Genomic DNA, 15,761 nt, shown 5'->3' on the forward strand with positions numbered 1-15,761 from the left:
TGACTCAGTTTTTCTAGCTTTTATTCAATGACCATAAAGAGGCCTAAGGAAAAAATGTCACAGGCAATGTGAGTTACAAACTCTCAGGTTTCACCAAAGGCTCCTATCATTTAAAAACACTTGTAGGCCAGTTGTGGTGGCTCACACCTGTAATCACAGCACTTTGGGAGGCCAAGGCAGGAGGATCACTTGAGACCAGGAGTTCGTGACCAGCCTGGACAATATAGCAAGACCCCGTCTGTCTCTACAAAACATTTTTAAAAATTAGCCAGATACAGTGGCACATGCCTGTAGTCCCACTATTCAGGAAGCCAAGGTGAGAGGATCACTTGAGCCTAGGAGGTTGAGGCAGTAGTAAGCTGGGATGACACCACTGCACTCCAGCCTGGGTGACAGAACAAGACTCTGACTCAAAAAAAAGGAAAAAAAAAAACTTTATATAATGTAGCTAAACTTATAAGGGCAGTTTATGTTTTAAAATCCATCTTCAGAAAAGAATCAATGAATGATACACATGTCTGAATGTCTAATGCTTTAACTCTCTGCTTTGGATTCTCATCATTTCATTTTAGGAGCTGCTTCCTTTGGTGCTGATGTTTGAGCTACCAATTGCTGGAATTCTTCAACCAGTTCCTGATCCTAATTCCCCCTCTATTCAGCATATATCACAAACGTACAATATTTCGGTATCATTTAAACAGCGTTCCCGAATGTATGGTGCTACTGTCATAGTACGAGGGTCTCAGAATAACACTAGTGCTGTGAAGGTAAATTATTCAGATAATTCTGCACATCCTGTCTGTACAAATTATATGGGTTTTATTTTTAAAGAATATTAGACTAATTTGATTTCTAGAATTTTCCTTCATTCTACATTTTGGTTTGCAGAATATGCTGTATTTTTCCATAGCTGTTAGAAATGCAATAGAATCTTTGCCTCTATATGGGTAGTTAATGTATAGGATGATTTCCTTCCCACCCTTTTCTCTTAGGAAGGAACTGCCATGCTTTTAGAACATCTTGCTGGGAGCTTAGCATCAGCTATTCCTGTGAGCACACAACTAGATATTGCAGCTCAACATCATCTCTTTATGATGGGTCGAAATGGGAGCAACATCAAACATATCATGCAGAGAACAGGTGCTCAGATCCACTTTCCTGATCCCAGTAATCCACAAAAGAAATCCACCGTCTACCTCCAGGGCACTATTGAGTCTGTCTGTCTTGCAAGGCAATATCTCATGGTAAGGTTACTGAAATAAGTGTTACAATGTTTTTAAACCTCTTTGGATACAGTGCATGTTTTTGCACCCACTGTACTAATGTGATATTTAGGAAAGCCCTTTGGAAGCCTCCTCAAATAAGGAAGTTTCTTGCTAAAAGGAAATAAACTAGAAGAGTAAGGTTCATAGTGCTTCAACAGGTTCAATTTCATTGCATATGTAATTTTATTTCAGTGTTTTCTTTTTAACTTAGACTAAACACGGAAGACATTATAGTGAGATAATTGACTGCATTTTGTGGCAAAGATGGAAGGTGACTTTTCATCTGACCTGTAATATTAGTGTGCAGTTTGTATTTGGAGAAAAAAAAAAAAAAAAAAAAGGTCCTCTGTTTAAACAGAAAAGTAAAAATACGATTTAAATTTCACCATCAAAGACAAATTTTTTCAGCCCAAAACATTTATATATTTCATAAATCTTTGATACAATTAAAAAATACTATTTAAGCCACAAATTGGAGTGTCACTTATTGAAGGAAGAAAAGCCAAGTTATATGTTATAATTCAATACTACTTTACTACTTCTAATTTATAATTGCAATATTTCTATCCTTCCCATATTTGTTTAAAACCCCTTGACTGGGCATGGCGCCTCATGCCTGTAATCCCAGCACTTTGGGAGGCCAAGGTGAGCAGATCACTTGAGGTCAAAATCGAGACCAGCCTGGCCAACATAGTACCCTGTTTCTATTAAAAATATAAAAATTAGCTGATATAGTGATGGACGCCTGTAATCCCAGTTACTCAGGAGGCTGAGGCAGGAGAATCGCCTGAACCCAGAAAGCAGAGGTTGCAGTAGGCCCGGATGGCACCACTGCACTCCAGCCTAGGCAACAGAGGGAGACTCCATTTCAAAAACGAAATAAATGAAAAATGAAATGAGATGAAATGAAATATCCCAGTGTATGGATTGATCATATAGTAACAAAATGGATGGACGTGATTCTGGGCTCACAAATATTTGTATTAAAAACACCATTGTATTCTCTCATTCAGTGCTTGACCTTTAGTGGCATTTGAATCAGTAAGCTTCAGGTGTGACATTTAGTATTATTAACTTGCAGAGTTTATTTTTGAGAAACTTTCAGAAAATCTAAGTTTTTATTGTTGAGTCCATTCCTCTGACAGATGAGAACTTGTTGGAATCATTAATAAGATTGTAATCCATGATTTTAAGAAATTTGTTGTGAATGATTTTTTTTAGCCAACCTTATTTTCTCAGGTTATTTTTAATATACTGTACTACAAGTCAGATTTATATTTATATCCCAGAATTGTTGTAATTAATCTTCATTTTTTGTCTGCTTTACAAGTTCTTTCGATGTTATTTTTTTAGTTTAGTGAAATTTTTCAAATATTCTCTACGGTTATTAATCCACATTTACACTTTGACCATACCTGCCAAAAATAATGACACATATTATGGCACAACATTGAAATAACTGAGGGAGAAATTAAAAGGCTTTAACCCATACTTTAAATACCATCACCATGTTGTATAGCACTATTCTTATAAAAATCACTTTCTGGCCGGGCACGGTGGTTTACACCTGTAATCCCAACCCTTTGGGAGGCCGAGGCAGGCGGATCACAATGTCAGGGGTTCGAGGCCACCCTGGCCGATATGGTGAAACCACGTCTCTACTAAAAATACACACAAAAATTAGCTGGGCCTGGTAGTGAAGGCCTGTAATCCCAGCTACTCGAGAGGCTGAGATAGGAGAATTGCTTGAACCCCGGAGGCTGAGGTTGCAGTGAGCCGAGATCGCACCACTGCACTCCAGCCTGGGCGACAGAGCAAGACTCCATTAAAAAAAAAAAAAAAAATCACTTTCTTCCACAGGAGAAATGGAGCATAGTATTTTATTTCTTTTTCTTTTTTTATTTTAGGCAGGGTCTCACTCGGTTGCTCAGGCTGGAGTGTAGTAGTGTGTTCTCAGCTCACTGCAATCTCTGCCTCCTGGGTTGAAGTGATTCTCATGCCTCAGCCTCCGGAGTAGCTGAGATTACAGTCGTGTGCTACCATGCCCAGCTAATTTTTGTAATATTAGTAGAGGTGAGGTTTCACTCTGTTGGCCAGCCTGATCTCGAACTCTTGGCCTCAAGTGATCCACCCACCTAAACCTCCCAAAGTGCTGAGATTATAGGCATGAGCCACGGTTCCCAGCTTAGTAATTCGTTTTAATCCTAGTATGCTTAATGGTAACCTCTCCTGATACACATTTACAAATTCCAGCACCCAGTGGGCTAACACTGGAAATTCTGTGCATCAGAGAAAGTATATTACATTGTTCCTGGACTCAGTAGATCAGAGGCTGTATAAAGAGCATTAGAGAAAAGAAAAATCTAAAAAATGAGATAGTTAAAAGAAGGGACAATAGTAACAATTTACTCCAGGAAGGAGTGAAGGTTTAAGCTGCATTAGGTTAAGTAGGATTTATATTGGTGAAGATGCCTTTGATGAGTTAAGACGGGTCCTCAATCCCTGGGACACGGACCGGACCAATGCTGGTCAGTGGTCTGTTAGGAACTAGACCACACAGCAGGAGGTGAGCAAGGGAAGCTTCATGTGTGTTAACAGGGGCTTCCCATCGCTCACATGACCGCCTGAGCTCCACCTCCTGTGAGATTAGCAGTGGCATGAGATTCTCATGGGGCATGAACTCTATCGTGAACCATGCATGCAAGAGATTTAGGTTGCATGCCCCTTAGGAGAATCTAATGCCTGATGATCTGTCACTGTCTCCCATCACCTCCAGATGGGACCGTCTAGTTGCAGGAAAACAAGCTCAGGGCCCCCACTGATTTTTCATTATGGTGAGTTGTATAATTATTTAATTATATGTTACAATGTAATAATAATAGAAATAAAGTGCCAAATAAATGTAATGTGTTTGAATCATCTGAAACCATCCCCCCTTCCCTCCCCCTCCCCTGGTCCATGAAAAAATTGTCTTCCATGAAACCGGTCTGCGGTACCAAAAAGGTTGGGGACCCCTGAGTTAAGATACCAAAGTACAAGATCCTCTTAAAGGATTATTGAGAGGCTGGCCTAACCTGGAGGAAGGGGAAGACATACAGACAAAGACCTGTGGTTGGACAAGCAAGTCTGGGCTAAAATGCGGAACTCTTTAAATGCTTGATCATGTTTAGTTTTCATTCAATATACAATCAAAAGCTACCACTGGAAGTCATTGAGCAAAGCAAAGATTAGTACCCTTGATATAGTTGAGAATCTAGTTTCTAGTGTAACTAACAAAACTGAAGTTAGAGAAGAAAGGAATTTTCCAAGGTGCACAGTGGATAAAAATAATCTGGGGCCAAAAACAGAAACTTAAGACATATAATTTTGTCATCCAAAAATGATTTTCTCCCCCTCAACGTTAATGCCACACCTGTCCTCCAAGCTATGTGAACTTACATAATTTAACTTTAATACTTCAGTTTAGTCTTTAAACCTGTAAAATATTGCATTATTTGCAGGCATATTAAATTATCAGGTGTTTTAGTGATTAAATTTTTACCTCCTAAACATTCTATTGTGACATTTTCTAGGGTTGTCTTCCTCTTGTGTTGATGTTTGATATGAAGGAAGAAATTGAAGTAGATCCACAGCTCATTGCACAGTTGATGGAACAGCTTGATGTCTTCATCAGTATTAAACCAAAGCCCAAACAGCCAAGCAAGGTTGGTTCAGAGTCTAGACCCAGAGAATTATGTATCATATCATATGCTGTATAGTTTTATTTTGCATACAAATGTGTATTTGCATATACTTGAAACTATTACTCTATACAGGTTGAATATCCCCAATCCAGAATGCTCCAGAAGCTGAATCTTTTTGAGCGCTGACATGACAGTCAAAGGAAATGCTCATTGGAGCATTTAAGATTTTGGACCTTAATATTAGGGATGCCCAACCAGTGCAGATATTCCTAAATCCCCCAAAACCCCAAATCTAAAACACTTCTGGTCCCAAGCATTTCAGATAAGGGATACTCAACTTATATATGTCATTATATATTTAGTTATCTAATATAAATTTGTGACAGTATTCATTATAGATCATCATTTTCTTTATATACATGTTGGTTTTTGGAGTCCATTTAGAGTAACCATTATTTTTCCATATTTAAATGAGAAGGAAAGAACATTTGTTCTTAATTTGGAATCTGGTAACTTGAGGCTTTACTAAGTTACCCGAGAGTTGATAAGGCTACTTACATGTTGTGTGTGTATGTGTGTGTGTGTGTTTGTGTACATACCCAGTGTAACTCAGAAATTGTTTAGACTACTTACTATATGCTGTCTCCTGCTCAACCTGGAGAGTTAAAGAAGAGGTGCCTGTGCTTTTTTGTAAATACTTTAAGGACTGAACTGTCTCAAGTTCAGCATTCTTGGAACCTCTCCTCAGAGTGTTGTAAAATTTCAGTAACTACATGTAGAGTAAAAATTTAATGGAATAATCTTTTTTTTTTTTTTTTCCGAGACAGGGTCTCACTTCTTTGCCCAGGCTAGAGTACAGTGGTACAATCATGGCTTACTGCAGCCTCGACTTCCTGGGCTCAGGTGGTTCTCCCACCTCAGCCTCCCAAGTAGCTGGGACTACAGGCATGTGCCACCACACCCGGCTAGTTTTGTATTTTTTGTAGAAATGGGGTTTGGCCATGTTTCCCAGGCTGGTCTTGAACTCTTGAGCTCAAGCAATCCAGCCACCATGGCCTCCCAAAGTGCTGGGATTACAGGTGTGAGTCACTGTGCCCAGCCCAGAATAGATCTTTTATTAAGTGCTAGTAAAAATGAGGAAGGATGAATATTTCTACATTAGAATTGTTGTTTAAACTAGCACAGCCACTTTGAAGAGCAATTTCTGATCATCTCATTATTCTAAAATATTGATTCCCCTACCTGCAGCAGTTCTACTTCTGATTATACTCTCTGAAAACAGGAGTCAACACGAGAATGGTGTTGAGTAAAAAAAGTATGTTGTATGTTGTATCATAGTATGTACTCAATGGCAGCATTTTTGTGTATGTGTATGTCTATACAGTTTTAAGTACAAAGCATTGTCTGGAAGGATGCGCACAAAAATCATGATGAGTTGCCTTTGGGGCAATAGAAAGGAAAATGGAATAAAGTAAACAAGGGAAATGTTCTCTTTATTTAACAAAAATCAGAAACAAGAAAATAACACTAAAATTCTGAAACTATAAATCTTATATGTATAGAATGGTATATATATAATAAGTACTTTATATAATTTGGCATGTGTAAATAATGTGGTAATCGCTGTCCAACTGAAGAAAAATGATCTTGCCTTCTCCAAAAGAAAACTTTAAAGGAAAAGATAGCATTGATTCTAAGTGAACTTGATATAGTGAGTTTAAAGTTAGGGAACAGGACGTTAATTTTATGTATCGTGAAGCTTCATGTGTGACTAATTTGAGTTGACCAGAGTCACTGTAGATCCCAGGACTAAAAGATAAAGATAGGAGAGACATTACAGAGCTTGTGCATATTAAGATGGACAGGCAGAAGAATTCCAGGAGTTCAGTAAGAAATTAGCAGAAGTCAGAGAAAAATAGATTGTAAATGAGAACTCCAAAGCCTTGCAGCATCCCAGGGCCTTTTAATTATGCCCAAATGGCCCCCATTCTAACTCTGCTTTAACTACTTTCTCAGCCACGATTTTTGTTTTGTTTTTTGGTCCATTGAGGGCTTTCCCCTTTGAGTTCACATTTCAGATTTTCTAGATGAGTCCATTGAGGAAGAAAAATGATTTATTATTTAGAAATTTTACCATAAGCTTTGCCATAGATATGTCACCAATGAGGAATAGTCATACTTCAAGGTCTATTAGCTAACTAGTAAACCGTAAATGTCAAACATAAGTGATGATGATTATGCAGTTTATATGTGGTCACAAGTTTGATTTGGTATGTAACGACAAGATGCAAGGGGAAAGCCTTAGTGTAAAGATGAGAGGCTATAAAAAGGGAACCCAAGTTCCCATCTCTTGCTGCCCCTTCACAGCGATGCCATGACCTTGGCTAAGTCCCTTAACTTCACTGAATATGAATAATGATTCCCATTCTATGAGGTTTTGCTGAGAATGGGAACATATATGCAGCTACTGTCAGCTCGTGGAACCCAGAACATGCCCAATAAATGGTAACTAATAATTTAGGGTTTTAACAGAAGGATTAAACTTAAGCACTAAGTGGTTAGGATTTGCAGATGATTTAAAAGCAGCATTGATATGTCCCCTGAGTGGAATTCTTATTAGCGTATTCATTTTCCACCTCCCTCCCCTCCCCCATTCATTGTAGACTACTTGCATGTCACTTTTTTTTCCCCCCATTATGTGTTTCCATAGTCTGTGATTGTGAAAAGTGTTGAGCGAAATGCCTTAAATATGTATGAAGCAAGGAAATGTCTCCTCGGACTTGAAAGCAGTGGGGTTACCATAGCAACCAGTCCATCCCCAGCATCCTGCCCTGCCGGCCTGGCATGTCCCAGCCTGGATATCTTAGCTTCAGCAGGCCTTGGACTCACTGGACTAGGTATACAATTTATTATTACAGCACGTCTCAGTCACTGGGGAAATGCTTATCTGGTTCCCTTTCTTTCTACCATTTGGATCTACATTTAAAGGCTATTTTTTTTTTCCTTCGGACTCAAAGATCAGGTGAAAAGCCATACAGCCTGAATCAATCTATTTTGGGGTTTCTTAGTCTCTGTGGATTTATTACCCAGATTCTTCCCATGTTTGCATAAATAATCAAGGTCTGACTATTTTATTTTCAGTGGCTGTGATGGTTCTAAATTAAGAATGCCATTGAGATTGAAGTAAGCATGCTGACTGTAATTTATGTTTGTTCTCTCTTGCATTTGCAATATTGCCGTCAGTCCCTAGAGATAAAGATTATCCAGTTTGCTTTTTAAAAAGTAATTGCAAATCTGTATGAGGGGTGGAGAGGGGGGTGAAAATAAGCAGAACCTGTATCTCCAGTGGTTAGACCTGCCTTACCCAGACACAAAGGAAATCTAGTCTGAGGTCAGACCTGTATTTCTGTCTAACGTGAGGAATAGAAAATGGAAGAATGAACAAACATCATCATCTCAGAGCTTTAGTTAAGAAAGCAGAATGAGCTGCTTAATAGTCATGGTGATATTTACGTCCTCATCTATGGACTGCTATTTTATAGGCTGAAGTTAGTTGCTGTATTACAGTTTTGCTAGATTCCCTTCTTTCTTGCACATTTCTCAGTTGCATTTGTTTTCCTTAATCAGTACTCCTAGCAAATCACCCTGGGGCATTCGGTGTTGATTTGAGACAAAAAAGAATACTCTCAGCTGTCTTTAACATTTTTTTTTTCTAATAGCTATTCTTGCTTTTAACTTTTAAGAAATTTAATACTCTTATATGATTGATTTTCCAAGTAGCCCTGCCTAGACATCATTAAAGAAAGTTTTGGTTTTTTTTTTTATCTTGGCCCCTAATCTACCAAAGTTGTTCCTTCCACTGGGACCTGAACAGACATAATAACATAGCAATGACTGTGAGTCAGGAAATGCCAATTAGGTAACTTAGCAGGAACCGAGTTCATCTTGCACTAGAGAGAAAACAAGTGAGCAAAGATTCAGTAACAGAGTTTTTAAAATGTTTTCATTATTATACCTATCCTGTTATACTTTACGCTTTATATGTATTCCTGGAAACTTGTATACAAATCCACATTTCATTCCAGAACATATTTTAAATGCCTAAAGGAAAATTTCATTATTTAAATCAAGCATTGACTCCTTACAACAACAAAAAAACCAGCATTTTTTTCTGAGAAAATTTTCATCATTGAGATGGGGCCCAGAGAATTCATGTATATGTTTTGAGATACATTTAGGAACTGTTCTGATAGCCTACCCTATCTGTAACGGGGACAAATAGGAAATCTATCCTACCACAGGAAAGCATTCCCTCGTTGCTGCTACATGTGAGTAGTTTGAAAAGGGTTTGTAAGCGGATGACAAATGAGTTATGCAGAAGAATGAAAATGAGCCTCCACTTGAGCAGAATTTTGTTCATCCTGGGTAGCTGACATGAATGCAAAGCACCTGGTAATGTTCAGTGACCCTAACTGCCATCCTGGTCTGGGCACACCTATCTTCCATTTTCTGATAGCAACTGTTTGTGGATAAGCTGCTTCCTCTCTTGGAGCTCTATGATGCAAAATTCATGTGAATATTTGAAAGAAAATCTGTCATCCATATTTTGTATTTAGAAAATATCAGATTATATCATTGTGCATTACTAATGGCAATATTCATGCCATGTCTATTTTAAAATCTTAAATTTATGTGAATTGACTTTATATATTCATTTATTACAGGTCTTTTGGGACCCACCACCTTATCTCTGAACACTTCAACAACCCCAAACTCACTCTTGAATGCTCTTAATAGCTCAGTCAGTCCTTTGCAAAGTCCAAGTTCTGGTACACCTAGCCCCACATTATGGGCCCCCCCACTTGCTAATACTTCAAGTGCCACAGGTCAGTATCATTTAAGTATATTCCAAGGTGTGTATTCTTAGGTGTTACCAGTCTTTTAAATAAAATTTACTAACGACTCAGTTTTCTTAGGGCAAAATTAGAGTTCAAAGCACACTCCATTGAAACAGAAATTCCCTGATACGTCAATTAGTTAAAATGAAGCGCAGCAAAGCAGTTTGAGTTTTTCATACAAGTGAAATACCATCTTCAGATGTGATAAGCAGACCTGGTAGTTAGGTTCTAGTTGGAGTAACTTGCTGGTAGTCATGTACATCTGTACAATGAGAGGGTTGGATAAGACATTCTCTATGGTGTTGTCCCATTTTAACACTCTTTTGTGTTTTTACAGTAAATAGTACCTCTGTTTACGGAGGTGTCAAAATTGAATTCTTTCCTGAACTTGCAGCAACAAAAAATGATGTTTTTATTGTTAATAAAAATAATAGTTGAATCTGCGTTTCTTCCTAATATCTGTCATCATAAAATGTTGTTGTAGGTTTTTCTGCTATACCACACCTTATGATTCCATCTACTGCCCAAGCCACATTAACTAATATTTTGTTGTCTGGAGTGCCCACCTATGGGCACACGGCTCCATCTCCCCCTCCTGGCTTGACTCCTGTTGATGTCCACATCAACAGTATGCAGACCGAAGGCAAAAAAATCTCTGCTGCTTTAAATGGACATGCACAGGTAATGGCTTTCTGCTAGAATGTGTGTGTGATCTCTGCTGTTTGTAAGAGATAAACCCCTGGTAAAGTTAAAACATGTTTAAACTTTTGCCTAAAATGAGTTTTATTTATTGTTTGCAACTTTTATTTTAGGTTTAGGGGACACATATGCAGGTTTGTTACATGGAGAAATTGCATATTTAACCCACCTTGAGTTAGTGTTTATATATGGTGAAAGGGAGGGGTCTGGTTTCATTCTTCTGCATATGGCTAGCCAGTTTTCCCAGCGCCAGTTATTGAACATGGATTCCTTTCCCTATTGCTTGTTATTGCCAACTTTATTGAAGATCAGATGGTTGTAGGTGTGCAACTTTATTTCTGGATTCTCCATTCTGTTCCCTTGGTCTATATGTCAATTTTTTTATGCCAGTACTATGCTGTTTGGTTTCTGTAGCCTCGTAGTATAGTTTGAAGTTGGGTAGTTTGATGCCTCTAGCTTTATTCTTTTTGCTTAAGATTGCTTTGGCTATTTGGGCTCTTCTTTGGTTCCATATGAGTTTTAGAATAGTTTTTCTATTTCTGGGAAAAATGATGTTTGTAGTATGATAGGAATAGCATTGAATCTGTATATTACTTTGGGCAACATGGCCAGTTTAATGATATTGAGTCTCCTGATCCCTGAGAATGGGATGTTCTCCATTTGTTTTTATCACCTATGATTTCTTTCAGCAGTGTTTTGTAGTTCTCCTTGTAGATAGCTTTCATCTCCTTGGTTAGAAGTATTCCAGAGTGGTTTTCTTTTTTGTGGCTGTTATAAATGGGATTGTGTTCTTGATTAGACTCTCTGTAAAATTGTGACCATATTTATATGTTATTTTCTATTATTATTTAGTCTCCAAATATAAAATATGGTGCAATATCCACTTCATCACTTGGAGAAAAAGTGCTGAGTGCAAATCACAGTGATCCATCCATCCAGACAAGTGGGTCTGAGCAGACATCTCCCAAATCAAGCCCCACTGAAGGTCGGGAACTGTATCCTTCTGAAATTCATTTTGGTTTGTTATTTGGAAAAAGGAGGTTGTAGAGAGTCTATGCAGTGATTTTGAGTTGGTTTTGCTAAACAGCTATGATTCATCCTACCTCAATTATGTGGAAAGACAACATCCTGAATAAAATTTCAAAGAGAAAGGTGAAAGATTAACTGAAAAGCACTTTCCACAGAAAGAATCATTTCCCCATTACATTGTAAGTTCCTGAATTAAAGTGAAGGTAATTGTGTAGCAGAAAAGCATCAACTTACTAAATGTGAGATATATATCTATAAATAGAGAGAGATATTTCCCCCAAGTAGAGTAGCTTTTTATAACCTTTTTTACCCTTTCCCCCAAATCTTTAAAATATATAAATATATGCGGGTCTTCTCTTCAAATTGAGTTTTGTGACACCCTGAACTTGTTAAGGTGTTCTCTTTGCAGATGAAAGAGGTCTCTGTCAGGTTAATCATGTCTCCAGAGTAGGGTTCTGATTTGTTTCCATTGCAGGTAATTGTCAGTTGGAAGGTGATGTTGTTTAGGTATTTCACTTTTTTTCTTCTCCTCCTCAGGTTGTAATGATGCTTTTGTTGAAGTAGGCATGCCTCGAAGTCCTTCCCATTCTGGGAATGCTGGTGACTTGAAACAGATGATGTGTTCCTCCAAGGTTTCCTGTGCCAAAAGGCAGACAGTAGAACTATTGCAAGGCACGAAAAACTCACACTTACAGTATGTATTTTAATCTTAAAAGAGTCCTTGATTTTTTGAAATGACGTATATTTGTTCTCAACTCTATAGTTAGTACTCTTGGATTCAAGTCATGTTTGATCTCATCCATGGGTGTTTTCATTTTATCTTTTAAAAAAATATTAAGGAATAATATCTGATAATTTTCACCCTTCTCTTTCTTCTCTGTAGTCCCTTCCCCATTTAATGAATTGATTTATATCTGTGTCCTCTAAACCATCTGTATTACTCTGAAACTGTAGCATTCTCTCTGCTCTTCAGTAATCAGCAGAGCCATTTTTATTCTCTGATTTTTGCTGTTAGAAATTTTCCCACTGTGAATCCTCCCTCATTTGGCTTTGAATTTCTTCCTTACATGGCTCTTTTTTCCCAAGGTAGTTAATTGCAAATTTTTAAATAAATGCTTGACATTATCATGACTTTGTTTATTCCAAATCACTTTGGTCATAAATACATAAGTTGTATTAAATATTAAATATAATTCTTCCTTACCATAGCACAGTTAAAGTGTGTCATCCTTACTCTTTCTTTTTTTTTTCTCCATGTATTTTGGGCAGTTTCTACAGTGTAAGGTTTTGTTCCCACCTATTCTGTCCACCTGATTTCCTCTGCTGTCTTATTAGTTCCTGGTATACCGTTCTAGAGTGTCTCTATGCAAAGATTAGCATACATAGTTTTATTTCTTCCCATTCTTACTAAAATCCATTTTCCTTTATAAACTCTTTGGTCAATCATTATTACCCACTGTTGTCCAGTTCTCCTTTATCTGTGTTTTTCTTTACATGGTGCTGATACCCCAAATTAATGTTGTTTTAGACTAGAGAAACAGTTTTACTTCCTTGAAACTATTGAAGTGTTTAAAATAGATACCCATTCTTGTCATCACTGAGTGTGTTCTGAACCTTCTCATCATCCTCTTCTGGGTTAAACTGAAGCCTCCAGAAAGATCTCCCTGCCTCCAGTCTTTTATTAGCTTGATCTATCCTTTATTTTGCTCCAGCCATTTGTTTTCAAAAACAGGTCTAATCTTGTCACACTCTGGCTTCAAATCCACCAGTGGTCTGTGTTGCATGCTTCCTTTCTTTTACTTATGCTCTTCCCTCTGATTTGCTGTTCTCTTGGCCTTTGGCACCAGATAACTTGCAGATGCTCTTAAGTTCCCAGTTCAAATGTCCTTTGTGTAGCCTCTGTCAACTTTTGTCAAGCAAAGTTCACCTCCCTCTTTTTGTATTCCAAAAGTACTTTTCTAAATTCCTCTAAATTCCCTTGGCACAGCAGCTGAATAGTTGAACAAATAAAATCATGAATGAATAAACAAACCAGTTCTTGATTGATATTGCATTCCCTGTTTTATTTGAGCTTAAGGTGCAGTTAGATTTGAACCTGAGATGTATGCATTCTGTACATATCATGTGTTGTTATTCACGTATTTGCTGCTCATTGTAAGAAGCACTTTTATGTTCTGCCTGTCCCCCTCAACAGACTTTGAAGAATATTTATTTATCTGCTACATTTATTTGTTACCAATATCATATACATATTTCATACACATGAACTGGATCATCTGCATGCCTTCAAATTGACTGGATCTCTGTTTAGACTTTGCATGCATGAATCATTGATATCTCCTTGATGTATAAAAATTAGAAATCTCGTCTGTACATCTATTCCCTCTATGTCATATGCAGTATACCACATATACTGTATATATTGTGTTTGAATGTGCATCATGAAATAGTTTCAAGCTTTACCCCTACAGTCAAAGTGCCCGATTTCAAATTCCATCTCTACCGGTCACATTAGAGGTATGATCTTGGACAATGTACTTCCCTCATCCGCTAGTGGGGATAACAATAGTACCTGTGTCATAGCATTGTTGTGAGGATTAAATGAGAGAATACATGTTAATAGCTGATGGTGATAAACATGCATAGTAAATGTGGCACATAGGAAACATTCAGTACATTTGTATATATAGTGAAGTGTTAAATTCTACACTCTTATTTCACAGCAGCACTGACAGGTTGCTCTCAGACCCTGAACTGAGTGCTACCGAAAGCCCTTTGGCTGACAAGAAAGCTCCAGGGAGTGAGCGCGCTGCAGAGAGGGCAGCAGCTGCCCAGCAAAACTCCGAAAGGGCCCACCTTGCCCCACGGTCATCATACGTCAACATGCAGGTAATGGTAATACAATAGGAAAGCATTTCAAATGTCACATGTTTGGGTTCTGGTGTGGAGAATTCAGTGAGTGTTCAGCAGTAGTGCGGAAATTAGGTTTTCCCTCTGTGCTACATTCAAAATGAAATTTAAATATATAGGTAGCAGTTAGTTTGCTATAAACATTAAAAATGAAAAGCAGTATTTAGCTTAAGTGAGAATTCTTTAAAATATATTTAAAATGGTGCAGAATGGTCTGTGTCACTATCTTATGCAAATAACATTATTCATGTGTTACTTAAAAAAATTTTAAATGGGTTTGCAGGACTGCATTTCTAAGTATTATTGCTTCATGACATAGTCTTGGATAAATAGATATACTATTTTCTATGTAATGAAGATGATAAATGTATTTGGTGCCATTTAAAGATAGTTATGAGAATAACTAATGTGGAGTGTTCTTTGAAAGTAGATGATGAATATTATTGATGATTGTGTTGGTTCACAGATGTTTTATGATTAAAAGACAACTTCCTTTAAATAATTTTTGTGATTGAACAACTTCCTCAATAGGAACTTTCCATGTATCCATTTTCAAACTATTAGGCTAATTACTCAGAATACGCTGTTGACCATGAAAATGCAGAAATTTGATTTCCGTATAGATGACAATATGAAAAATAAGGATTTTTTGCTTTGTGCTTTTAGAGGTGTCTGTAAACATTTGATGTCGGACCAGAATTGCTGAGTAGACTTACCTATTTTATCTTTCACCACCAAAAAAGAGGAAGAACGTTCCACAAAATCCTAGGAACAGAAAAGCTGTCATAGATGTGTCAAAGAAATTAATTCATGGAGCTAAACTATATTACCTTAATTCCAGTGCAATCTGCAGTTTAGTCCTCCTTGTCTGTTTTTTAATGCTTTGCATTGGAACATTTTCCTAAGTTTTTCTATGATTTTTTAAAAAATAAAAGCCATGGCCTTTATAATGTGTCAGTGTTTAAAAAAGACGTTTAAGGCTGGGCACGGTGGCTCACGCCTATAATCTCAGCACTTTTGGAGGCCGAGGCAGGTGGATTGCTTGAGTCCTGGAGTTTGAGACCAGCCTGGACAACATGGCGAAACCCTATCACTACAGAATAATTCTAAAAAATGAGCCGGGCATGGTAGCATGCACCTGTAGACCCAGCTACTTGGAGGCTGAGGTGGGAGGATCACCTGAGCCTGGGAGGCAGTTTGCTGTGAGCCAAGATTACACCTCTGCACTCTAGCCTGGGAGACAAGAGCAAGACCCTGTCTCAAAAATTAAAAATAAA

General features: G+C 37.7%; 1 protein-coding gene across 8 annotated transcripts in view; it reads left to right on the forward strand.

The window, feature by feature from the left end:
• Positions 1-15,761, forward strand: part of LOC105466199 (BicC family RNA binding protein 1) — a 332,909-nt gene that overhangs the window by 290,113 nt on the left and 27,035 nt on the right. For 7 of the 8 annotated variants that reach the window (XM_011715228.3, XM_011715224.3, XM_011715226.3 and 4 more), the window contains 9 exons: positions 573-767; positions 993-1,244; positions 4,838-4,969; positions 7,659-7,845; positions 9,673-9,834; positions 10,331-10,527; positions 11,398-11,530; positions 12,112-12,268; positions 14,298-14,463. In XM_011715228.3, the coding sequence (XP_011713530.1) occupies positions 573-767; positions 993-1,244; positions 4,838-4,969; positions 7,659-7,845; positions 9,673-9,834; positions 10,331-10,527; positions 11,398-11,530; positions 12,112-12,268; positions 14,298-14,463 (1,581 nt within the window). The remainder of the gene's footprint in view (positions 1-572; positions 768-992; positions 1,245-4,837; positions 4,970-7,658; positions 7,846-9,672; positions 9,835-10,330; positions 10,528-11,397; positions 11,531-12,111; positions 12,269-14,297; positions 14,464-15,761) is intronic. The other variant, XM_011715225.3, reaches the window with a different exon arrangement.

Source organism: Macaca nemestrina, chromosome 9 (assembly GCF_043159975.1).
Source record: "Macaca nemestrina isolate mMacNem1 chromosome 9, mMacNem.hap1, whole genome shotgun sequence".
In the NCBI taxonomy this organism is placed as follows: domain Eukaryota; kingdom Metazoa; phylum Chordata; class Mammalia; order Primates; family Cercopithecidae; genus Macaca; species Macaca nemestrina.